This window comes from Chamaea fasciata, unplaced genomic scaffold, assembly GCF_029207755.1.
Source record: "Chamaea fasciata isolate MVZ Bird 193981 ecotype frontalis unplaced genomic scaffold, bChaFas1.0.hap1 SCAF_14, whole genome shotgun sequence".
Classification (NCBI taxonomy): domain Eukaryota; kingdom Metazoa; phylum Chordata; class Aves; order Passeriformes; family Sylviidae; genus Chamaea; species Chamaea fasciata.
Window position 1 is genome coordinate 9,794,490 of NW_027094099.1, and position 25,027 is coordinate 9,819,516.

Genomic DNA, 25,027 nt, shown 5'->3' on the forward strand with positions numbered 1-25,027 from the left:
TGTCTGAAAGTTGCTGAGGTATAATAAATGCCTGCTCAGCCAATAAATGGGAAGTCACCATCTTCATGAGACCTGGCAGACTGGAAAATGGCCTTGCACTGAAGAACACTATTACTCCAGAAAAAATATTGAAATGCTAACAACAAAGTACGCTGTCGTTCTCCATGCCAAATTTGGAACTGCTGCTCTAACTTGTCAAATCTTAGTTACCAAGACACATAAATGCATGGAATTCTAATGAATATTCCAAAATCTCTCCTGCACTGATTTGCCTTATCCAGCATGCTGCAAAAGCAGTAAGTAAAAATTCTGTTGATGGTGTGCAATGCACTGCAGACCATGGTCATCTTTGCATCCAATAGGATTCATTTATCATTGAATTATACAGTTTAAACCAACAGGCTTACCAAAACAAGAACAATCATATATATTATTAATTATGAAATCTTTTAAGATCAGCTGCCATCCACCTGCAAAAATTCCTGCCCATCTGTTGTTCATCCAAATTAACAAGGAATTAACTGAAATATCAGCTCCATCCTGTGCAGGCCACTTCCACCGTCTTTAGTGGAAATACTCACACGAATCAAGGAGGCAGATTTGCATCATTTAAATGCCCTTGCAATTATTTTTGCCAGCGAAACACAGTTTCTGCACTAAATTCTTGTATTGATTCTTACCTTTGCAGCTTCTCCCATCTTCTTGCAGGATGTATCCTTTTGGACATGAACACTGGTAGCTCCCTTCTGTGTTTTTGCAGATGAAATTGCAAGGTTTTGGAGACTCATTGCATTCATTCAGATCTACAAGAAGCAAAACCAGATACCTCAGTGCTGGTAATCAAGATTTGTGATAATATTTTACAAAATGTTCAGGGTAGATCAGAAGGAAATCCAAATTCCCAAAGTATTAACGAGTGACATTTTATTTTCTCATTTCTCAAAATCTTTCTATTTCCTTCTTCAAGTCCACTCTTAGTAATAAACTTTATATACAAAGACTTCAATGAAAAACCTACCAATGCAAAGAGTGCCAGTGACATCTGTAGTATAGCCCAGATTGCAAAGACAATGATAAGTTCCCCTCTCATTGATGCACTCCCCATTGCGGCAGACGTCATGAATAACCTTGCACTCATCAATATCTGCAATTAAACGAGGGTTAGTTCTCAGTGGAACAAAACTGATTTTGTACAGCTTCAATAGATTCTTGTGACCTGACACAGAACCCACACCATACATAAAATACTTACATAAAATAGAGAAATATTGCATAGATTTAAGGAGAAATACTAGGTGGACATTACAGTGTTCAAATATGCAAAAAGGGAGTTTATAGTTTATCACTTAATTTGGCTTTGTGTAAGAGTTCATTTAATGAAAAGTACCTGCTCCACTGGATGTGTATCCTCGGCCATGAGGGCAAAGCTTCTTGAAGGCCACGGTGCCGGGGAAGGGACAGACCTCACAGTTCTGTCCCCAGCCTCGGCCACCGTCACAGCAGCATTCAGACTTGGTGACAGCATTCCTGTTGCTCGATCCGATTTGGCACATACTTTGTAAGACTTCAGTGAAGCAGTAGCCCTCCCTGTTGTCTGGAAGACAAATTGTGCATTACAGAGAATTCTTATGGTGAATTCCAGAGCGTCGTGAGATGTTGGGAATTTAGTCAGAAATGTAGCAGAAAGGGCATACTTCACCCTGAGACTGCAGAACTGAGAGTGAAAGACTACCAGCAGTAAGAACGAGAGAATGACATCTAAGGGAAACAAAGACAAGAAATTTAGCAAAAGGTAGAAGACAAGAAGTTACAATTTACTTATAAAAATGTATGTTTCTGTTTAAACCTAGAGAAAAATGACTGGCTGAAAATCAGGACCAAAGAAATGTCAGAGCAGTTCCTGGCTGACTGAAACCATGGAACAGTCAGCTTACACAACAAGTTACCCCAGCTGGACTGAGGCAGGGACATGGTGAGGATGGGAAAAAGGAACTTGCAAGAGGACACCCACATATGAAAGCCCCTTCCCAAAGGCAAGTAAATTCAAGAGTGTGCTTTCTCACCATACATTTCTAAGTTAAATTTCAGCCCTCATTGCTGCTACGCAAGTGACAGCTCATTCAGGCGTACACGGGGACTTACCAAGGCACTCGTCCTGGGTGTCGCTGACTGTGAATCCCTCATTGCACTCACACCTGTAACTCCCCACCGTGTTCACACAGCGGCCGTTCTCACAGAGCCCAGGTTTGGTCTGACATTCATTCTCATCTGCATTTTTGAAATTTTATGACAAAAATAAAGTCCATTATTAGATTAATGTAGGTAAGAGGTTGGTATGGAGTCCTTATGCTGTGCATTCTGCCTGGTTAAACTTCAGTTTTTTTCTTTTTCTTATATTTTTAAGTTTCCTTTATTCAATTCTCAGAGCAAAGATGGCCATCTAGCTCACAATTGTTACATATATTATATCTGCAGTACATTCCTCACTGGTTTTCAAAATTTTTCATAGTTACAGCTGCACTTCTGAATGCCATCCAAGGTTTAAAAAACATCAGATCTACTCTCATTCGTGCTAGCGGAGATAAACACCCTACAGCAACCAACCCAAATCGTCACCTTCTTCCCTCAGAGCCTTCAGCAGCAGTAGCAGCACAAACTGATTGGAAAGACACCCACACCCAGATTTTCTACTTACTGCCCACAGATGTGTACACTTGAACAGCAAAACCAAGTGTGTGCAGCACCAATAGATCCATTACACAAGCAGTTGTGCAATTCTACCCCTGAGTTTCTTAACACCTCATTAAATGCAATATTTTTAGCCCTGCTGAGGAACTGTGTATTTCAAGAGCTTCAACACTTCAGTGTCACCTACCTATACAGCCTTCCCCGTCTGGTCTGCGCTGATAACCAGGCCCACAGATACACATGTAGGTGCCAATTAGGTTTTTGCATTCCATCTGTTTTGAGTCACAGTCGTGAATTCCTTCTTCACACTCATTCTGATCTAAAACACAAGGTTTAGACTTTATTATATAGGGACATGATCCTGGAAATTCAGAATAGTTAAATTCTGACTTTGGAATCTCAATCATAATCAAACCCTACACATACATTTATTGTTCTAAACCAACCATAAAATATACTAGCCTTGAGCAAATTGATTTCTCCCAAATGCTCATTTTTAGGGCAAGACAAAACCACATCATCTGATATGACCTCACTTTAGGCAGATGTATAAATTTACTGGCAGGACGGGCCTAGTACAATCAAGTGCATAATGCAAACCATAGAATTTCATCCCGAATTCCTTCTGACTCAGTTACTTCCTGGGATTAAAACTCTGGCCCAATAGCGCAGTGAGTCAGAGCCCTGCCCCTGCAGGAACTGAAATCATTATCTCCTAACTGTGAGAGTCTGGTGGGAGCTTTACCTCTGCACATTCTCCGGTCCTCCCGCAGCACGTACCCCCCGGGGCACTTGCACTCGTAGGATCCAAAAGTGTTCACGCAGCGGAAGGCGCAGAGCAGAGGGTTCTGAATGCACTCATTGACATCTGCATTTGGAGCGACAAAGACCACGGGGGAAGGGAAACACTTGTGTAAAATTCAGCAGAACTGAGTGCACACGTTTTAGGTACAGGCAATGCCACAGATCTCAGTTTACTGAGGACTAGATTTTAATAGTTGGGGACCCTTGTTTCTACTCTTCATGAATTTCTGTAGAGAAGCAGGCACCAGACGCGCCAGGATGTTTGCACAGCTACCTGAAGTTTCAGTAAGTTCAACAGCAAGCAGCCAATGGAAATAATTTCCAGATCCAAGCTGCCAAAATACTTGCTCAGTTAAACTGTATCTTTTCCACAGCTAGGTTCAGGGGGTTTTGATTGGTTATTTAAATTTTACGTGCACAAATTCAGCTTCTTCATAAACTGAATTCCATAAAACAACTAGAAACATTATTTTGAAGTGCATTTACATACGGCCTGGACTACTTGAGTAATTACTGCTATACAGTGATGTTTTTGCACTCTGCTAGCTCCTCCTCTGCAATTTGAGCTTTTACCCAAATTCTACAAGGAAGTGAATGAAGCTCTAACTGTCTGTAAAAATAATGCAATCTGATGCAAAAATAGAAGCATTCTTTTGCATGGGCTTGCAAAGAAATAGATTGTAGCAGATAATTTAGGAACAGCTGTGTCAAGTCAGAGGACAGTGTCAGAACGTCCTAGGACATTCTCCTCACCCTGGATGTTACAGGAGGAGATGAATATTAAAAACCTCATACCATGTATGCAGAGATCCTTCCCCCAGTACAGCCTCTCAGTTTAAGGACTTCCACAGCCAAAAGCCACAACCAAACTATCAAGCTTAATCATCACTGATGGACTCCTACCTCAATTTGTACAATCTCTTTCTGGGTCAATTCACACTTGTGGCCTCTCTAATACTCTGCAGCAAAGGGTTCCACAACTTAAATAAGTACCATGCATATAATTATGTTTACTTTGGTTTGTTTAACATGGTCCCTCTATTTTTGGTCCTTTTACCACTTGTGGCTTTATAAAATCATATATCTCTTCAACCACATTTTCCACACTGAAAATTTCCAATTTATTTTCTGAGTGTCCTTTCTATACCTCTGATCTTCCTTACTTCTCTTTGTTCATTTTCAAATTTTAATTTTTGAAATGGGACACCAAAGCATGAAAAATATTCAACGTAGGGGTACCATGGTAATTGTTGAATACTGTATTTGTATTTCCTCATTTGTTCCCTGTTTCTTCCCTAACTCACTCAAGCAGCCCATTTCCTATCTTCATCATCCACAGTGAGTCCCTTCACTCAAGGAGGTAGGCAAAAACCACACACAGTAAGCAGCACTTCTGGGAACTGTTCTGAAGAGACTTCACCCCAACATGCTCCTCTCTGGGCAGTCCCTCAGTAGATACCACCTGAAAGTCTGGTCACCCCAGCTCCAGTCAGAAGAACATACTACAGTTTAAGGTGGATACAGGAAGGAGGAGCGCATTTTCCCATTTCAGATAAAGAGGTATTGTTCCAAGTGTCCATATTTTACTTTTAAAGCTGCTTTACTCCCCTCAGCAATTTTCAAAATCAGGGAACACCACTACAACAACAGCCCTTAGCACATGGGAGTCTCACCTTCACAGGTCATCATTGGCCCAGGCTCAAATCCTTCTACACACGTGCATTCAAAGCCTCCTATCACATTCCGGCAAGTTCCATTTCCACATGGGTTTCCAACAGCACATTCATCAGTATCTGAAAATTGTTAGACCAAGGCAAGAATACATGCTTATACTCAACCAAAATGATCAAAAATCTATGTTGTTGATGTACAACCAGAAAAACAGAAAATGCAAGAACTCACTTAAAGTACTGAATTAGAACCACAGACTCCCAGAATCATTTGGGATTGCTAGAGGTTATCTGGGTCAAACTCTCAGCCAGAGCAGGGCCAACTTGGAGCAGATTGCTCAGATACTGCCCTGGCAGGTTTTAAGCCCTAGCAGGGATGAAGACTCCACAATGTTACACTAAAACAACCCCACTGCTCCTTAATGCCATGCTTAGCAACTCAGGAGAACCCTTAAAATGGAAGCTGGAACAGCTATACTTACCCACGCATTCTGCTCCTTGTAGGATGTAACCATACGGACACTCACAGCGGAAAGACCCATCTGTGTTGATACACTGCCCAAATTTACAGTTATCAGGATCAAGGCACTCATCCACATCTTAACCAGAAATACAAACAACACAGTAAGTGCAACTGGCTTCATGTGCTTTTAGACTTCTCTCAAAGAACAAGTGTTCTGGCAAGAAATAATTCTTAGATCACAAAAAATACTAATATTTAAATTCTGACATATCAGGACTAGGGCACAGAATTTGTTTTGCAGGTCAGCTTTCAGAATGCAGAAAAGAAACTGATTCTAAATGTCAGATATAAACCTCTCTGACTGGGGCTACAGGGAGAGCAGCAGATATGAAAAGCAGTAGTCATCCAGTGCTCCTTAAATGCAAACTTTTGCCAATAAGACTGAAGTGCTGTTTGTCTTGGGAGAGAACAGAATGTACTGAAGTGATCTGGGAAACTGTGGTTTGCACTTCTGGAGGATTAAAACCATTTACTGTAAACAGGCTACACATATTGTAGAAGAAAAGACAAGCATGCTACGTGACATTAGATCCATTCTCTAGATCCTACGTAAGTTTCCTAGCTCTAACAGAAGTCTAATTTCTGATATTTGAGATATTCAAGCTGGAATTTGACATCAGTATGAAAAATTGGGGAAAAGGCTAGAAGTTCGTACAATTCATGGCTTTGGGAAACCTGCAGAGGTGCTATTCTCAATTGAAATGGAGAATGGCTTAATGGTGGAAAAGGAACACTGATGCAAAAGTGGCATCATGTGGTTCAGGCACTTACCCAGCCTTGCATCACCAGGTCCAACAAGGATGCCAATTCCAAATGGACAAATCTGTCTGAACGCCTCTGAAAAAAACCCATAAAAGTCAAACCATATGTTAAATTCTATCTGGGCAATCAGCATTCCACACAAACTACACAAAACCACTGCTTCCAGTTCATCCTCCTCATGTTCAGGTTCAGAAAAAAAGCATGCAAATGTATAAATTTATCACTTTACATTCATGCAAAAACTGTATGTTTGCTTTACATTTCATCCAATTGCCTGTAGGCTTATGTATAAAATCCCGTGAATAATTAGCAGTATTTAACTTCCTTAAGAAACAAATTAATGCATCTTTTCTATTTTAGGAGTATCAGTAGCAGTGACTGCATTTTTTTCTGTTGTAACAATAAAATTTCCTGCATTTTCTGAAGAAGGTATAATTTAATCCAGATTCGGCTATCTTAAAGCTATTTCTTTTTTAAAAGATGAGAAAAAGGGCCTTGATATCCTTCGGGAGAGTTTGGACTGTGAAAAATACATGTGCTGACACGTAAAGGAAATGCTGCAACATAAGCGGTGCTTTCCAACTGACTTTGGTTCACATGGTCCATGTCAATGGAATGAAACATGCACAGGCAATAGGCCTAGGAGGAATATTGCAACTGGCACTTCTAATTCTCTTTTCTAACCTCGGCTTTTGTGAGGATTTTCTGCAAAGCATCTACATGACTAATGAATGAAATGAACTGCAATCGTGTATTGCTGAAACCAGTAATGCTGTTAACCGCATTTGTCAGCACGAATTAAAGTCCGTTCAGCAAATTGCACGACGATGCTACAGAGGCCTGTTGAGTTGCTTGATGTCAAGTTACTCAGTCTTAAAAAGGATACTAACAGAGGAAAGTGTTTCTTTAGCAATGGTCCAGGCAAGCTTTCCTTCCTCAAGGCCTGCATTTTGTTATGTTCGCAAGTCATTCACATTGGTAAGCCTGCAAATTTACATTATCTTAATAACAAAATTCAGATGCAGATTTAGTTTAACTGTTTTATTTTAATTAGATTTCATGTTTATGGCACCTCTTCCTATACCTATTTACTATTAGAAGAATTCCGTCTTGTCTTGCAGTAATTGCTACTCAGAGCCTATCAAGGACCTACTTTGCTGCTTTCCACTTTCTGTATGTGATACCTCCATAGCAAAACAGCAAAACCCCAGCACCTAAACACTGTAAGAAATCTAAAAGCAAAGAAGGAATATGTTTGATATCTGACTTCCCAAGGGATGTGGATTTTAGACTGCAATGGTATCTACTTTACAGAGACCTATGACAATTACTAGGGTTAAACATCTTCAGAAAATTATTTTTCAAAATTCTTTCTAATAAGAATCCCAATCTCCCTTCAGGTCAGAGAGGCAGTACGGTAAGCTAGTCAATAACCCACCATCTGCTTCCTCTGGGCAGAGCTCACAGGGATCTCCCCATCCCTGCCCCTTTAAGGCACAGCAACATTCTTGTTTGGAATGGTTTCGGGACTTTGGCACAGAACACTTCCCATCTTCAAACTTGGTAAAGCAGTAGCTGACTCTCAGATCTGCATAGAGAAAAAAACTTGTTATGAGTAGTTAGGGTATCCTTGGCACAATTTTCACTTAGTGGTGTAAACTGCAAAATTACAGGATACCCCCCACCAAAACACCCAACTTCCATCTAGCTCTGTTAATAGGGAGTCTCATTGTCTCTGACTGTGGAAGGTTTGAATAAGGAGGGAAGCTCCCTACCACAGCAAAGAAAAGCTATGGGACAGTTTCCTTCTTCAGATATGGCAAAGCAAGGGTTTTTCTCTTTGGTCCAGCAGAAATGGAAGGGCTGTACTGTCCTCTTATCCTCACTCCTCTCTGAAAAAACTGAATATTGCTGCATGAATTTGTATTCTATTACTAGTTAGAATCACTCAAGTTAAGAGATTTTCATCAACTTGCAATGACAATATTGTGTAGTGCTAAAATGAGAGGCAATTCTCAACAGCCCTTTCTTTCCTCATTCTTCTGGAGGTACACACAAACAAAGCCAACTCTCCCTGTGGCACTACATTTTATTCCCTGAAGCCGGGTAACCAGGATGCTGGACAGAGCGAAGACCACGGACCACAAGCATCCAGGAGGCAGGGGGAGCTGGCAGCGGGACAGCAGCAGGGCAGTTACGGTCCACATGGAGCAGCTGCTCCGGCTGCAGCATAAATGCTGGGCAATGTCCAGGTTTTAACAAAGTCCTAGGTAATGGGAAGTTCTAAAAAACACTTTGTTTGGCCTGAGATACTCGAAAAAAGAACAGTCCTCTTTAGGGCATGGAGAGAAGCCCTTTTGAAGTTCATACACAAGTGTGCATTTTCCTCTGACATTGTGTGGAACAGTGGCCTACATTAAAAAAGTAGAAGACTGGGATGCATTCTTTTTTAGGATTTTGTTTCTTGGTGGGTTTTTGTGATTTTTTTTTTCTTTGTACCTGAAGAAAAGAAAACCCTCAGATTGAAGAAAGTACATTTATACAAGCAACATAAACACAGCTAAAACATGCTTTCTTGATGTTGGGTGAAGAAACTGTGCCAAAATGCATGGTGGTTTGAAGACTTGGATGAATGTTTACTGCAGGTTGGATTCATTTTTACCAAAACCACAATTTCATTTAGCCCACTGTGAAGTGAAGAACTCACTATGGTGTCAACAAGCATAACTGCTCTCTGCCAAGCAAAACTACAGAGGTCCTTATAAAGGTCTTACTCACCAGTGGTTCCCACTGTGCACAGTGTATAGGACATTTAATGCTGGATCTATTTCATCATTTCCAAAGCCTTTAAAGTAACTCTCTCCCCAGTTTGTTGCGCTTGTTCTTTATACACAAAATAAACTAACCTGTGGCTTTTAATTACTAGATATTCAGCTTTTAGTGCCCTTGTTTGGGCTCTGAACTGTGTATGCAGTAATCTGGAAGCCAAAAGACACTTCAGATTTCCCTAAGCAGATGGGTGCTTATTGTCAACACAAAACTGCTTGCAAATTTTTTCCAACAGTCTTTTTTTCCACCCACATTTGCAGAGAGGATCAGCATATAACAAGTGTTATGGTGAACATGGTAAGTTTTAAGCAGAGGCTTAAAACCAGAAATGCTGCCTTTAGTCTCCTGCCTGTAGTCATGCTCCATCTCTGTGTCTTGTTGCTGTCTACAAAGAGTCCAGGTAGCCCCAACATTTCTTCCAGGGGTGCAAGAAAGGATTTCAGGACAACATAATTTCTTTGCTTAACCTGGTGCATTTAACATTAACTTCAACGCTTTTATTGCAGTGTTCTGTATAATGAAAAACAGATGTTAGGGCAAGACAGAACCCGGCCCCAGCTACAGAATTATCATGTTTTCCCTATGAAAAACACTGTTTGAGTCCAGAGCCTTCTTGCTGTATTAGAAACAGCTTGCTAAAAAGGCTTCTATGAAACAGCAAACAAATTTTGAAATGCCAGAAAATAGGAATGAACTTACCTTGGCATCTCCTTCCTGTGGAAGACAGTACAAAGCCTTCTGGACACAGACATTTGAAACTGCCTGGAGTGTTGCTGCATGTGCCCAGGGCACAAATTTCTGGCTGTTCCACACACTCATCAATGTCTGTAAGAAAAGTAATTAAAGAGATGAGAAATAATAATATTTACACTGGCAGCTGTTCTACATAAAGGGCAATTTTATATCATCACTGACATCTATCATATTTGACAAAAAAGCCTAGAAAAAGAACAGAAAGAGGAAGAAGTAATCTAAGTGAAAAATCCACAGTTAGTTTTCAAATCCTCAGGCAGTGGGCAAACTTCAGCAATGTACCACCAAGGAAATAGCCTGAGATTATATTTTTCTAAGGTTCAGAGCAAGCAGTTCTGGTTCAAACAAAATTTGGTGAGACCTTTTCTAGGAAGTGAGAGACTTACTAGTGGCTACAGTTCAGAACTGTAGACTGCCACAAAAGTTTGAACATTACTCACATTTAAATGCAAAGGAAATAGGTAACAATTGTGAGCAGCTAAGAAAGAGACAGGAGGATTGTTCTGTACACACCTTCACACTTGTCATTCTGCAGGATGTATCCAGGAGGACAGATACATCTGAATGAGCCATCCAAGTTCTGACATGTGCCTGGTGAGCATTTTCCAGGCTCCAGTGCACACTCATTTATATCTAGAAGAAAAGAAAGAATTTATTTGAGGTAATTGCTGTTATCTCAATAAATCTCTGACTGAGACAACTTTAATTTTGATTCCATCAAACTGAAAGTGGAACTTTTCAGGTGCGGGAGAGGAGTCATCTTCTTGTCCTCTTATCATTGTTTCATTCTGGTAGGTACAATGATAGCAGTGTGACAGTTCTCTCTGACCCTACTGTTCCACTTACCATATCTGCTCAAAGTCTGTAATTTTTTTCAACCCTAAAAGAAAGCACTCACCAACACAAGTCCTTCCATCCAGAGCCACCTCATAGCCATCATTGCAGAGACACTGGAAGGACCCAATGGTGTTCACACACTGACCATTTCTGCAGAGCATTCCATTTCCACTTGCACACTCATCCACGTCTAAGAAAAATAACATTGAAATATGTCAGAAACATCGGCAACAATGGAAACCGGGTAGGTGAGATTTCTGTTTCCACCGTATCAACAAAGTAACTGATAACACAATCCCATTTCAAAAGCAAGTGAGAGGAAATTACTACATTATAAAATTGTCGGAGCAGGAGTAAAACCCAAATGCTCCTGTATCTTGCGCCAACATTCAAGCGGCTCTAGAAAAGTGAGCAGCGCATAATCAAAGAGGCCTTTTGAGAGTGACAAAATAGGCTTTTGTCTTTAATCACACAGATCATGCAAAAGAGAAGATGCTACTAATTATTAGAAGATGGTACTTTTATTAGGAGTAGAAAGTCTCAGGAGCACATGCCTGGGCTCAGCACTCCTCACCTATGCAGTCGTTGTTGTGGGAGAGGATGAAGCCCAGGTTGCAGCGGCAGTTGAAGGAGCCTATGGTGTTCCTGCAGGTTCCATTGCCGCAGGCATCTCTCTCGCACTCATTAATGTCTGCGAGGGAAGAGGAGAGAAATAATCCACTGCCAACAGACTGAATAGAAGGGAAAAGGATTGCCCTGTCTCCCAAAAAGAAGATTTTTCATAGGTTTACACTCTTGATATTGACATGTACAAAAATAATCAAGGGTCCAACAGTCATTTACTTTACTGTGGCTCCTATATCACCCTTCCCAAAGTAATTGTAAGCTAGCTTTAATTGTAAGCATTCTGAAATCTCAATTTGTTCATACAAGACACAACTGACAGCTGTAAATGGGTTAAATACAAAATTCCCTTGTTAATGAAGATGACTGCTTCTGAAAAAGGGTTTTTTCTGGCAAGAAATCTACCCTTCACTCACTCTATTAACAAGTAGGCCTTATACAACTGCTGCATTGCAATATTGATCTATTAAATTTCTAGCTGAAGGCAATAAGACAAGATGCTCCAGAAAATTCTAAGAAGAATGAAATATTTTCTTCAAAAATTAAAGCATTAGCAGTTCATCAGATAGAACATGTAATTTTAAAGGTTCACTCTACTTTAATGAGATGGTTTTCATTCAGTATCACCTTTTTATTATCTCTAATGACCAATTTTGCACCTTTGTCTTGTAAATAGCTCACAATCTCAGATATTGTAATGCAACTCCTCATTACAGAGAGGACAGACTTAGTAACTATTTTAATGGGAGCCTAAGTTCTGTTTAATTTGATATACTTGCCTATACACATTGTCCTGTCATCATTGGTTTTGAATCCATTGTGACAAATGCAGTAGAAACTTCCAACAGTGTCAATACATTGCCCATGGCTGCAGATATTGGGAATTTCTTGACATTCATTCCGATCTGAAAACAAAGAGGTGCAGTGAAAATTAAGGCTTCTAAACTACAAGGCTGGAAAGATGTATTAGCAGTAACCAAGACAGTATCCAGTGGATGGCCTAACTTAAAATAGTATTTTTAATTTATTAGTAACAAAAACATTACCAAGTAAATCCCAGAAAAGGGGCTTATTTGCATGTAAATTACCTCCTCCAGTATTTGTGGACCTGGAAAAAAATTTGCATAAAAATGATATTTAGAAAACTCAAATTCTTCCTGGAGGGAAAGCGTATCACCATGGCTTTGAAAAACAGAATTAATGACACGAGACTGGAAAGGGTCTGAGGGCTCTATGCTGACTGCAGGAGTTATGAAAGAGGCATATGAAGTACAGTTTGCATTCTTCTCATGAAAGCATCTGATTACATTTATCCACATTTGATTGTAACACAAATTGCATGATGAACTCATGGAAATCAACAGAACAGAAAGGGAGATGAACACCACACTTTCCTCACTAGGCTTACAGAGAGACAAAAGGCACTGGATTTATCAGCTCATCATGCAGAGAGAAAACAGGCACACGTAACATGTGTTGCTATATGGAGTCAGGGGATATTTTGTGTAATTCTGCAGAGGAGGAGAGCTCCCCTGCCAGCATGTGATTGCTGCCTTACAATAGCAGGGCATCTCTTATACTTGTTCAACAGCCAACTGCTTCCTGCTACTCTCGCTAGAAATGTTTTCAGGCAGAACCCAGGATTCTATAAATAGTAAATGAAATAAAATGTTAACAAACAAAATGTTTGCTCTCTGGCAAAGTTTTTTCCATGACAAATCAGAAACATCAGATGAGGTGTTTCTGTTGACCTCATCACCACCAAGAGCCGGTTTGATTCAACATCCTTCCTTCCTTCCTATGCTGCAGCTCCAAAATATGAGAACTGAGATGCTTGTATTAAAATTGATTAGGCTCTAGTACTCAGTAGTTTTCTTTTATATGAAATGTAAACCAAGCAGATGCGGTTTCTCAGCAAACCATCCGCGGGTCAGTGCAAAAGTCAGAGTCAAATTGTTCCTAATTGCAAAGAACTTCATGTATTAAATTTCTTTTTCCTGCCTCTCTTCTGCACTGTACTTGGCACAGGGACAATCAGCACATGAACAGTCCCGATAGCCCCATCCCCAGGACCTCTGTGCATCATGTGGGGCCCTGAGTAACTCTGGATGGGAGTGCGTTGAGGATCAAGCTCTCCCAATGTTATTGATGAAAGCACTGCTCATTGCAGTCTGAAGGAGGCAGAAGGAAAGTCAATGTTGTCTTAAGAACTCCTAGAGAGTCCAGAGACAAAAGAAAAACTGTGACTCTTCTGGTGCTTTGTGGGCAAATGAGAAATCATGTGAAAAACTAATTTTTGGGGAAAATTATTTCTTTTACCACAATAGAGAGCACCAGAAGAATGTTATCTTGGAGGTAAGATAAATGCAGTACTCCTATACTAGTGGCTGTGATAGATTGGGTTTGACTCAATAGCACATGAACTACCAGGGTGTGATCATTTTCTGTGCAGTAGCATGGCTGACCCAATCCTGCAAGGTGCTTGCCACTCCCTGCTCCCAGCAGAGTGGTTGGGAATTTCCTTCCTTTGCTGGATCACATACTTTATCAACCGCTTTTATTTTTACTCTAATTGTGTGACTTTATTTTCACCAAATATAAAGTAAGAGCAAAATACAGGGAAGTATTACTGCTTGTGCCAATTCATCTTTGGAATTGTAACCCATATCAGAACCTTCCCTTGCTCTTCCTGTACTGCTGTACTGAACCCTTAACAACAACAATTACATTAGGAACATATTGAATATTTACATGCCCCACTGCATAGCTTAACAAAGCAAAGTGTTAGTTCTCATAGTAGTGTTCTGATTTCCCCTACACCCTTTTCCCACAAGGATCACATGAAACAATGAAAAACTGCACTGCAGGGAAAAGTGCACTTCCTAAAGCTCAAGTACTCAGAAGCAAAAACCCAATGTTACTAACTTCCGTTGTAATTCTTATTTTGTTCAGAAATGTATCTAGTACATAATATTTACAGCAACTTGGCCCACTGCAGTCTTTAAAATCTCAGCAATTCTTCAAGTGAGCAGGATAACATGAATGTCTCTCTGGACTAAGATATCGTAAAAAAAGCAAAGAGATTAGAAAACAGCAGTCTGACTCACTGAGCATTTAAAAATAATGTTATGGGCCCTGTTTAAATCTCTATCAAGGTTAGGAAATTCAGCAATAAGTTTTTCAAGTTAGTTTCTGTATAAAAGCAAGCAGATATCAACAGAGGCTCCAGCAGCAAGCAGAGAATTATTTGTAAAAATAGAAGTGGAAAATAAATTGCTAAAACACATATAGAAAATCATAATGAAAATCAGGAAATACAGAAAGCTAGTGCATCAAATGGTCTTCCCTTCCTAGACATGACAAGGGCTAAAGAAAAATGCATGCATTTGGTGGGATAAAGTAAAAGACAAACACCTACTTAGGTTTTTAACTCCCACTTATACGTCCATGGGATGGGCCTGGAATTACCTCAATGTTTATGGGATGCCCTACAAGACTTTAAGAGAAGAGTTGTTGAAGCTCAGCTCTTCTCCTGAAATGCCAACTTTCTGGAGAGGAGAGATGTTTTTCCAAGCCCTTCAAGGTCCCCTGCTGCCTGCAGCCCTGGCAGGCACTCACCAGTGCAGCGCCCCGTGGACGTGAACCTGTAGCCGGGTTTGCAGTCACAGCGGTAGCTCCCGGCTGTGTTCACACACTCCGCGTTCTGCTGGCAAACAGGCCCATTCTGGCATTCATCAATATCTGTCAAGACAAAAGAGGAATTTGATTTTTATGGTAAGCTGGCAGTGGAAAGATCCCAAAACCGTATTTTTTTAGCCTAAAGGTATTAATAGCTTTCAACCACAAAGCTTTAGCAAAAAAAAATTTGACCAATTTTCCTTACTTCAGGTGCTGCAAAAGCAGAACTTTATCTCCCCAGAAATGTAACTGGTTTTCACTTAGAAGCAGCACATAAAGAAGCTTTCACTCAAAGCTCTCAATGCCTTGCCTGCAGCACCCATGTTGTCAGCAGTCATAACACACACTAGAGAATGATAGCAACTCATATGCTATCTTCAGTTTCTTCATTAAACTGACTAAGACAATGTTAGGCAATGTTTGAACTACAAAAAAACCCCATCTGTTTATATTTCTTACAAAAATACTTGTTCCATTAGAAAAAAAGTATTTTGGAATTTTAAAAATTGCGCTCATGATCTGACTCAAGACTACTATTTTTTTCTTGGCTTTACTGTCAATTGTGGAAAAAAAAACCAAAACAACAACATTTCTTCCCATGACTGCTGACTCATACGCCTTCAAGGCCTTAGATGTCTGACAGAAAATGTGGTATTTTCAATGCAAAAGAATTCAAAATGTCTGAATTAACTCAGACTTATTACACTGATACCAGTGTTTTCCCCTCATTAAGGATGCCTGCAAGGCTCTGATTTGGCAGTGTCTGAGTTGCCAGCTGGTGAAACACCATTCCTCTGAATAAGAGGAGCACTCTACCTTCGCAGATCAGGAGCTTGTCATTGTAGAAGAAACCCACAGGACACTCGCATCGGAAGCTGCCAACCATGTTTATACAGATCCCATTTTCACACACTCCAGGAATCTCTCTGCATTCATCAATATCTGCAAGAATAATTTACATTTTAATACTTGTATTGAGCACTTCATGGAATTTTCTGCTACAAAGTATGTCCTTATGCATTTAACCTTTAAGATAATTATCAAACCTGTAATGCAAGCATCAGAACATTCTCAACTGAACAGTGAGCGAGTCATTCCAGACTGTAGAAATTTAGGTGTTTCCTGCTTTCTCAGGTTCTGACTTTTCTCTGTACTGAAGCTATATTCTGCTACAGAGGAATACAGAGGAAGACACTCCTTCCTCCTGTCTCCCACCCACAGCCCTGATGAGCCTCATCACGTTCCCAAGTACCACAGTGGAGTCATCAGGAAGAGCCAAACAGAGAGACAATGGAAGTGTCTTTGGTTTAATGCAGAAGAGCATGACTGAGTGCAAACACTTATCAGACTTAGTTTTGCACTCTTTTACCCTAGTTAATCTGAAAAGACTTTCAGAGACTTATGTAACAGTTTGAAAGTGCCAGTGACAGGTAACATCTGAAGTGCTGCCAACATGCTATTAATTTGATTAAGCCAGGCAGCCAGGGTTTGCCAATGCTTTATATACACTCCAGTTAAGTAACTGATTTTGGCAGCAAAAAACCCAGCTGCTATTACAATTACATGTCTTGCGTATTAGGTCCATACACATCTTAATATTCTGACATGAGAGAGTTCAGAGACTCCTCCAAAGCCTCTGCCTTCAGTAAACATTGACACATGCACTTAGGTACACAGTCATAGAATATGGTGGGAAATCATCAGCTAATAGGAGTTTCCATCAGATAATGAATTTTTGTTTGTTTTGGTTTTTTGCGGTTTTTTTTTTGTTTTGTTTTGTTGTTTTGGTTTGTTTTTTTTTTTTTTTTTGGTTTGCTGCTGGATCCCACCCTTAATTTTCTACATTAGATTCTGTAATTTTGAGTCCTCTGATATACAGGATGAGTAAAACAGAACTAGTTCTGTTTCTGAAAAAAAACACCTGGAGTAACTATATGGAACTTTAATCCCAATAGAGAGTAACATCATTGGACTGTAGGCAAATATTAGAGGGTACAGAGAGCACTGGCCCTGCAGAGGGCTCTCCCTTGATCCTGTACCTGCAGGTGTAAGGGACATGAGTAACCCCTGTGCAAAGCAGCAGGCTGAGTGCTACAGCTTCTATCCCAAAGCAGCAGGGAGAGCTGTGATTTGCACTGCTGTGAGAAGCTCTGCGTGCATCAGTCTCAGCACAGGCCTGCACGCCCTGGCTGCACTGGTGGGCTCTGTGGGATGGCCCTTGTGTTTCCATTGGCTCCTGAACAGCACAGCTCTGCGCTGTGGCGGTGCAGACAGAGCAGCCTGCAACACCCCTGCACAAATGTCAAACACTGCAGCTGCAGCTTCTACCTGTGCATGTTATCAAGATCCAAGGGCTCCCTGCTGATGCTGATGAAGGGCCTAATTAGCTTGAGCAGACTCTGCAACAATCTGGACTAATGCTAATAGCTAGAAGGTGAAACTTTGTTCCAGTAAAAGACCTCATAAATAATAAATATTGTGCATTTCTGTAACCTCTTTAAAAATTACATTCTCCACTCTACTATTTTCATCTAACTAGCTAAACACTGCACCACAGCAACAGCTTCATGCTAAAGCATCTGATTACTGCCTATATGCCATCTCTGTTTGTTACAGGGTATATTATCTGCTTTTCATTTGCATTTTAGAGTAAATGAAAACAAAAGGGAGTCCCTTTAGGGATTTACTCAATTCCTTGTCCTAAAATTCCTCCTCCTCTCCCTCCTCTTGTTTTGCAATTTGTTACTCACAATTCAAATGTAACACACAATAACATATGTGAGAAATATTCCAGCTGAGCAGAAAAAAGGATTTTTGTGTCAAACCAATACCCAGGGGGACTGATGTGAAATGTCAGACTAAATCTTGCTTTAGTTTGAAGGAAAGACTCCCAGTTCCTCTCAGACCAAATACTGGTTGGCCTTACTCCCAGACCTCTCATTCCCAGTATCTGTGCCCTGTTCATGTAGGCCTGATCACAGTTTCTTTGGAGCTCTGTGTTGCCTTGATTACAAGCAGCTGTCACTGCTGCCAGCTAGGAGTAGCCAGGCACAAAGTTTGCACTTAAGTTGGACTTAAACAGAGGGCTGAACTCCATTACACTGTTTAATTGTTATTCCTCCCATGAAAAAAAACAACTGGGAAAACAAACCTCCCCTCTTCCCTGGGCAGAGGTAGCATGGAATTTAGTTCAAAACATAAATTACAGCTCACCAACTGGTAATCCTGTATAAATGTCAATGAAGAAGCCAGGCCTTTGACTTCCACAAAGTGTGGAGAATTCATCTGCAACAGGAAAGCAAAGCAATGATTAAAGCATTTGGAATTAATCAACAGTCAAAAATTCATCATATGCTCCGGCCAAGAAAGTTCTTCTACTCTTTCAGCACCTGCAGGGCCCACAGAGGTAGGCAGCCCCTTTCCCAAACCCATCATGTGAGTTCCCTTGGGTTCTCATCCAGTTGGGATCACACGCTTATTTTGCTCTGCTTATGCCTATCCCTTTGCATTACAGTGCTTGCACACAATTTCAGATCTGACTCTTAAAAACCTGAACTACAAGTTGGAAGTTAATCAAGTGTCTAGGAAGTTGTTCTTTAAGCAAACCACCTCAAACCAGAGTGGGATGTCCTGCAGTCTTACCCAGTGTGGAAGAGTCATGTATGCCCATACAATTAGCAGAGACACCCCTACATCTTACATTTGGCTGCTCAACACAAATCATTCTCAGAGCACACCAAGGTATCTCTGTAAGGCCCTGGCTGGCACAAAGGCCATTCATGGCAAACAGCAATCGAGGCAAAGCAGACCAGACCCCATATTTGTTAGAGCAATACCAATGAAATCTTGGTCAGTGCCTCAACCCTGGATCAACAAGCAGTTGCAAAGAGATGACTTAATTGATATAGAGCATGAAATCTCTGAGACAGTGAAACTGGCACGAGGTAGGCAAAACCCAGCAGCATGGACACAAACCACTCCACATACACCTTCATCGTGACTAAGGCTGATTATCTCCAGGACAAAGAGACAACTTATCCCTTCATTTTAGACACCCGAGAGCACAAAAAGACATAGCATCTCTAATAGTGTTACACTCCCTAATAGTAATTATGATGTTACCAAGGCCTTCAGATAGCTTTGCAATGCAAAAATGTACCTGTGCTCGGGATAGGACACTGTTCACAAGGCTTATTCCATGCACGTCCAATGTTGTAGGAACAGCAGCACATTTTCTTGGTCATATTGAAGAGCAGCTCACCATCACAGGTTTGATTGTCAGCATAGTAATTTCTATAACACAGACTTCTTCTCATATCTGTGAAAATGAAGAAAACCTCAGGCCAATGCAGTAGGCAGCTCTTAGGGAAGATGATCTCCCTGGCCCAATGCACTAAGATAAAGCTTTAAAGAAACCCCAGCACATACCCATGCAGTTGTTTCCTCCATTGACTTGCATGTAATCAGGAGGGCAGATGCAGGTGTAGTTCCCAACAGTATTGTAACACGTGCCAGGCCCACAAATGCCAGGTGTCTCACACTCATTCACATCTAGAAGAGAACAAACAGGCAGTGAGTGAGTGGCCACTGAAGCTTTCTTGCTGTGTTTCTGAGAACAAAAATGTCTCAGGAATGCCTGAGGTAGGAAGATACTGGTGGAGAAGAGCTGAAGGGGCTCTGAGGAAGGTCATGGTGGAGTGAAGCCACACAGAGAAGGAAGTGGCAGCACAAGTGGCCATGGAAAGCTCAGCTGTGAAGCAAACACGGGAGCCCTGATATGTCTGGATAGCTCCGAAACAGCAATTTGGATTTTGCATCTGTTGCACAAAAATAGTATTTGAGGATCTCCTCCATTCTGGATTCTTAGATCTGGAAAAGAACAAAAGCGGTTCCCTGTGGAGCTCTGACTGAGCATTGCCTGACTGGGGAAAGAGAACCACTTTCTCAACACAAGATGTCATATTTACTTCATCAAGAGACTAATTTAAAAAAATCTAACCAAAACCAACACAACGCCATCACCAAAACAGCTCAGTACCCAAAAGTTCAAAAATATTTCCCCAGCCTTAAAATTTTAGAGTATCTTTGACACACCACTCAGCATGTTGAGCAACATAGGCATAATGTGGATGAAGCACTTTGGTTTAGCCTTAATTTAGGGCCTGAATGTTTTGTATTTCCGCAGTGTTATGCACCTTACAGGCACTACATTAACATTATGAACAATCTGGAAGACTGAAGACAGCCTGGACAACAGGAAATTTTAGAATTTGATGGGTTGCTTAAGGTTTTATATCCAGTACACCTTGAGTGTGGCACACATACTTCTGACTGTGCTATGGAAAGGAAAATGTTTTGCAGTACAACCAGTATTTTCAGTTGACCATTGAATCAGCAGGAGTGAAAAAAGCAGTGGAAAAATACATGGACACACCTGTCCACCAGATTCATGGGGAAAGTTTGCTCTTTTATCTGACTGCTTATTCAATGCCTATTAGCAAACAGCTCTTTTTTTTAAAGCCAGTTAGCAAATTATGTTTTACTTATACAAAGAAATTGTTGGGTTTTCAGGTTTTGATCAAAATATGGAATTTTTTAAAAAAACTTGCATATATTTCAACATGGTCAAGAAGGAATTTTCGTACTCTTAATGCAAGATTGCAACTAGTTCAATTTTCCCACCCTAGAGCTTTAGACTCTTAGTCTGGTTATGCTCCTTTTAAAGAAAAGATTCATTCTCTGTATATTGATCTGTCATTATTTCCAAAGAATAAAGCAGAAGACTAGTTCAGGGAAAGTTCCATACCATCACACACTCGAGTCTCTTCATTCAAGTAGTATCCTGATGGACACTGACACTGGAAGCTACCAAATGTATTAATACACTTCCCTCCTTGGCAAAGTCCAGGTAGTTCTTGACATTCATCAATATCTGTCCAAACACATAAACATTTCATTAATATTTTTGATGGGAAAAAAAATACCCTCACTACAGAGTTTCACAATTTCAGACATGTAAATATAGGCAATTGCAAACATTACCTTCTAATATAACTGTAATAGGGTTTGGTCGGAATCCTTCTCCTCCAGGGCAAAGAACCTTATATTCAGCTGAAAACAAAACAGATTTATGAGCATATGACAGTAGAAACATTTTCAGCACAGTTGTTTTTGAAAACTGAACAGATTATTACAGATAATTTAAACGTAAATTTACAAACTAACCAGCTAGAGATGTTAGGTTTTACCCTGTAATATCATCTGTTATTCCATTTCATAATGTAGTTTTCAGTGTAACAGCAAACTCGCTCAGAAGAGATAATAATATTCTGACTAAATAATCTTTCTGAAAGACTAGTAAAGTTTTTGGTGAAGACCAGTGGAAGCCTGTCCCTTACATGTCCACAATAAATGCACACCAGTATTTGAGCTACCTGGCTAAATTAGGAAAAAACCCACCAAACACATTGCTGTGTTTAAGCCAGGAAATGCAGACTTACTTGTGTTCACCAGTGGGCAGTGCTCACAGGGAACTCCCCAGGCTTTGCCCAGGGAGCAGCAACAGGAGGCCTTGGAAACACCCACTCCAATCTCATTGCTGCAGAAGGTGCCACCATTATCTCCCCGAGTTTTGATGTCCAGGTAACAGTTGCCAGATCGTGTATCTGTTCACAACGCACATAATGACAAACACATCTTAACAGAGAGCAAAGCACAGCACATCCTCACAGAGTGAGGGATACTTACAGATGGTTCCTATTTCTTGCAGGACACCAGAGCAAGTAAGCTGTGTTACCCAGGGGGACCAAGCACTTCCCACTTAGATCGGTTGTTGATGCCCCATTCCTTGGCTTTTTTGGACTTTTCACAAAGTAGGAAATTTACTCATCAAGTCCAAGGGCATGTCAGCCAGGTTTTTTCTCATTTTCACTCACATTTTCCCTCACATTTGTACATGTTTCCAGTTCCAGATATCCACTGTTTTCTCCTCTACTTGAGATTTACAAGCAGGAAAGCATCTACTAAATGTTAGGAATTTCAAACACATTAAAATTTGAGAAGCATCCCTACACCCTCTTAAACAAACAAAACCAAAAAATATTAGGATTACTAAGCAGCTGGAGCCTAATACAAGAGCATTTCCATTGGTCATAAAGCTGCACCTAGCCAAATGCACTCAGTGCTCCAAGAGCATGGGTGGCTTCATGCCACAACTTCATTTGCCTGCCATCTTGGGGCCAACTGGATGCGGAATTAGGTTTGTTGAATTTTAAAATTGTCTCCTGCTTGCTGTAAACTATGGACAGCTCTAAGAAGCCCCAAGGGGTTGGTTCTGGCAGCGGGTCACTGCTGGCATGCTGCATCAGCTCTGGACATGCTCCTGCTGCCCTATTACAGCTGCTGAGCCAGGGGCAGTGGGATGGGAACTGAAGAGCCTGATTAAGCCCTTTCCCATGATCTGAGACTTTACTCCTACGCAGTCAGGAACTTCACTTGTAAATAGCACAGGGAACCAATGCATCGAACTTACCAACGCATCCAACTCGGGTGGGATTCAGCTCGAAATCAGGAGGGCACTCACAGGTGTAACTGCCAGCAGTGTTGATACACGTGCCACTGATGCAGGTTGTGGGATCTGCACATTCATTAACATCTGCAAGAAAAAAAACAGCATGTGGTGAGCAAATACTCAAGGATACTAAAAACCATTGATATATCATGTACCATATGCTGACTATCACAAATCCATTAGTTATAAGATACTGGTCTCCAGAAAGTTCTAAAGAATAAACAGGCATTCTAGAAGAACAGTAGTCTGAGATGAATTCATCATTTCATAGGGCAAAGAAAAAAAAGCACTTTTCCTGAAAAAATCAATCTATGAACAAGATTCACATAAAGTACTAAACAAAATACCTAAGGGGAAAATACAAGACAAGGCCATAGCTTACCATCCAGCACTGTACAAGGCACAACACATCTCTGCCAGAGGGGCTCTCTCTGATCTGTTTTTCCCCCTCTCAAGGGGATATCAGAGGTGAACAAAGAACAGTAAAGAGGAGCATAAAAAAGAATCCTGTGTTATACAGTCGGGAAGTCTGTATTTTCCTATATCCAGTTTGATTTGTAGAGCTTCTTAAAAGAATTTCCTAAGGAGCTGACTATGAAGATCACTGACAGAAGATCAAAAAGCATGTTCAAAGTCTTACCTGTGCAGTTACCACCACTTCTGTCCAGCTCATAGCCCACCTCACACTCGCATCGGAAGAGTCCAGGGAGGTTGTGACAAGTACCGTAGACACAGATGTTAGGAAGTGAGCACTCATCAATATCTGATTAAGGAACAGGAGGGGAAAAATAAGAGGTTTCCTTATCTTCTTGAGACACAGAGAACTGCAAACATTTTCAGCAGCATGGATCTGGAAGACAACAGCCTCCGCACACCATGTAAGACAAGAAAAAGTAACATGAAAGATTTATGTTGGAGCCATGGAATCTAATCCTTAATGATTTTTTTGGGAAAAAGGCTCCTTCCAATCCCTCTGGAATCTATGCCAGAAACTCTCCTAGCTTATTAGTGGGCTAATCTGACAAGCAGCAATATTAAACATAGCAGAAGACATGCCTTAATAAAATGAAGTTCATTACAAATCAGCAGTCATCTGCAGAAAGCTGGACACCAACAAGAGAAAAGCTTGTGCCCAAAGGTGAACTTCATGCTCATCTTTGGATTTCTGCATTTGACAGATGTAAAGTTTGGCAAGCAGACACTTCTGTGCCTTTTCTCCAAATCATGGAGTCACAATCAGTATTTACTGAATGCCACATGCACGACACAAAGAACAACTACTTTGATACAATAAAAAAGTGTGTGTTTACAAAGGACCTTAAAATACTGCACTTAGTGTACACATCTGAGACATGAAGGCAAGTCTGTTTTAGCAACAGGAGCTAGCCTCTAAAAAAGCTATTTAAACCTAGGTAAAAGGTTTGAAAGTAAATTGTTCCATGAAACATTATGAAACCTAATATTGATTTCGTTTAAGGAAAAACCCACTCTCAAATTATTTCACTTGGTAGATTTCTAAAAAAATACACAGAACACTTTTCAAGGGGAAAAAATCCTTTTTAAAGTGATGTACTTATGAACTCCATTAAATACCGGTTGCTATGAGTTATTACTATGTCAGATGATAAGGCTGCATCTTCTTGACTGACTTAACTGATTAGTGTTATATCAAATGAGGATTTCAAATGTTCAAATCAAGTATGTGACCTTAGTCATATTGGTAACATTTATTGTCTGATTGTCTTGAATCTTTGCACATGGAAAGTTCTCATGAACGAGTTGTAAACTGCTAACTGACAGCTGACTTTTGAAACTAAGCAAATAGTCACAAAGGATTTTATTTTATGTGTGGTCATATGGACTTTCTGCAAGGCTTCACACTCTGATTCTGCACCTCACAGGACCCTTCAAAGCATACTGGCTACCAGATCACTGTTTTTCAGCTTCATACACACCAATGTGAATGAAGTGAATGAAACCACTTTTTCTGTTGAATTGTTTTGAATAAAATGAAGAACTGGATATCAATGATCATGAAGAAATGGCAGCTATCAGTGCCATTTGGATCACAAATCAGACGCCAAAATAATGTATCATAAAATAGGCTTTGAAAAGCTATTCTTTTTATATACAGCAGGTAGATGAACATCTAGAGGTACATAATAAATCTATGAAGTGCAAAAAAAGCAAATACTATTAAAAAATTTCATGCAGTTCTCAATACAACCACAACGGCAAATAACTGTAAAAAATTGGAACATAAAATACTATTAAGGCAGAATCTGTTGA

General features: G+C 40.4%; 1 protein-coding gene across 2 annotated transcripts in view; it reads right to left on the reverse strand.

Moving 5' to 3' along the window:
• Positions 1 to 25,027, reverse strand: part of FBN1 (fibrillin 1) — a 142,308-nt gene that overhangs the window by 7,466 nt on the left and 109,815 nt on the right. The window contains exons 36-60 of one of the 2 annotated variants that reach the window (XM_066196683.1): positions 23,379 to 23,501; positions 22,700 to 22,822; positions 21,669 to 21,833; positions 21,211 to 21,279; positions 20,975 to 21,100; positions 19,597 to 19,719; positions 19,328 to 19,486; positions 18,382 to 18,453; positions 15,985 to 16,110; positions 15,109 to 15,231; positions 12,270 to 12,395; positions 11,441 to 11,557; positions 10,928 to 11,056; positions 10,543 to 10,662; positions 9,976 to 10,101; positions 7,886 to 8,035; positions 6,457 to 6,522; positions 5,645 to 5,761; positions 5,166 to 5,285; positions 3,434 to 3,556; positions 2,876 to 3,007; positions 2,143 to 2,268; positions 1,388 to 1,594; positions 1,019 to 1,144; positions 681 to 803 (exon numbers count right to left, since the gene is read on the reverse strand). In XM_066196683.1, coding sequence (XP_066052780.1) covers positions 681 to 803; positions 1,019 to 1,144; positions 1,388 to 1,594; positions 2,143 to 2,268; positions 2,876 to 3,007; positions 3,434 to 3,556; positions 5,166 to 5,285; positions 5,645 to 5,761; positions 6,457 to 6,522; positions 7,886 to 8,035; positions 9,976 to 10,101; positions 10,543 to 10,662; positions 10,928 to 11,056; positions 11,441 to 11,557; positions 12,270 to 12,395; positions 15,109 to 15,231; positions 15,985 to 16,110; positions 18,382 to 18,453; positions 19,328 to 19,486; positions 19,597 to 19,719; positions 20,975 to 21,100; positions 21,211 to 21,279; positions 21,669 to 21,833; positions 22,700 to 22,822; positions 23,379 to 23,501 — 3,117 coding nt within the window. Of the gene's footprint in view, positions 1 to 680; positions 804 to 1,018; positions 1,145 to 1,387; positions 1,595 to 1,694; positions 1,759 to 2,142; positions 2,269 to 2,875; positions 3,008 to 3,433; positions 3,557 to 5,165; positions 5,286 to 5,644; positions 5,762 to 6,456; positions 6,523 to 7,885; positions 8,036 to 9,975; positions 10,102 to 10,542; positions 10,663 to 10,927; positions 11,057 to 11,440; positions 11,558 to 12,269; positions 12,396 to 15,108; positions 15,232 to 15,984; positions 16,111 to 18,381; positions 18,454 to 19,327; positions 19,487 to 19,596; positions 19,720 to 20,974; positions 21,101 to 21,210; positions 21,280 to 21,668; positions 21,834 to 22,699; positions 22,823 to 23,378; positions 23,502 to 25,027 lie in introns of those variants that run through there. The other variant, XM_066196684.1, reaches the window with a different exon arrangement.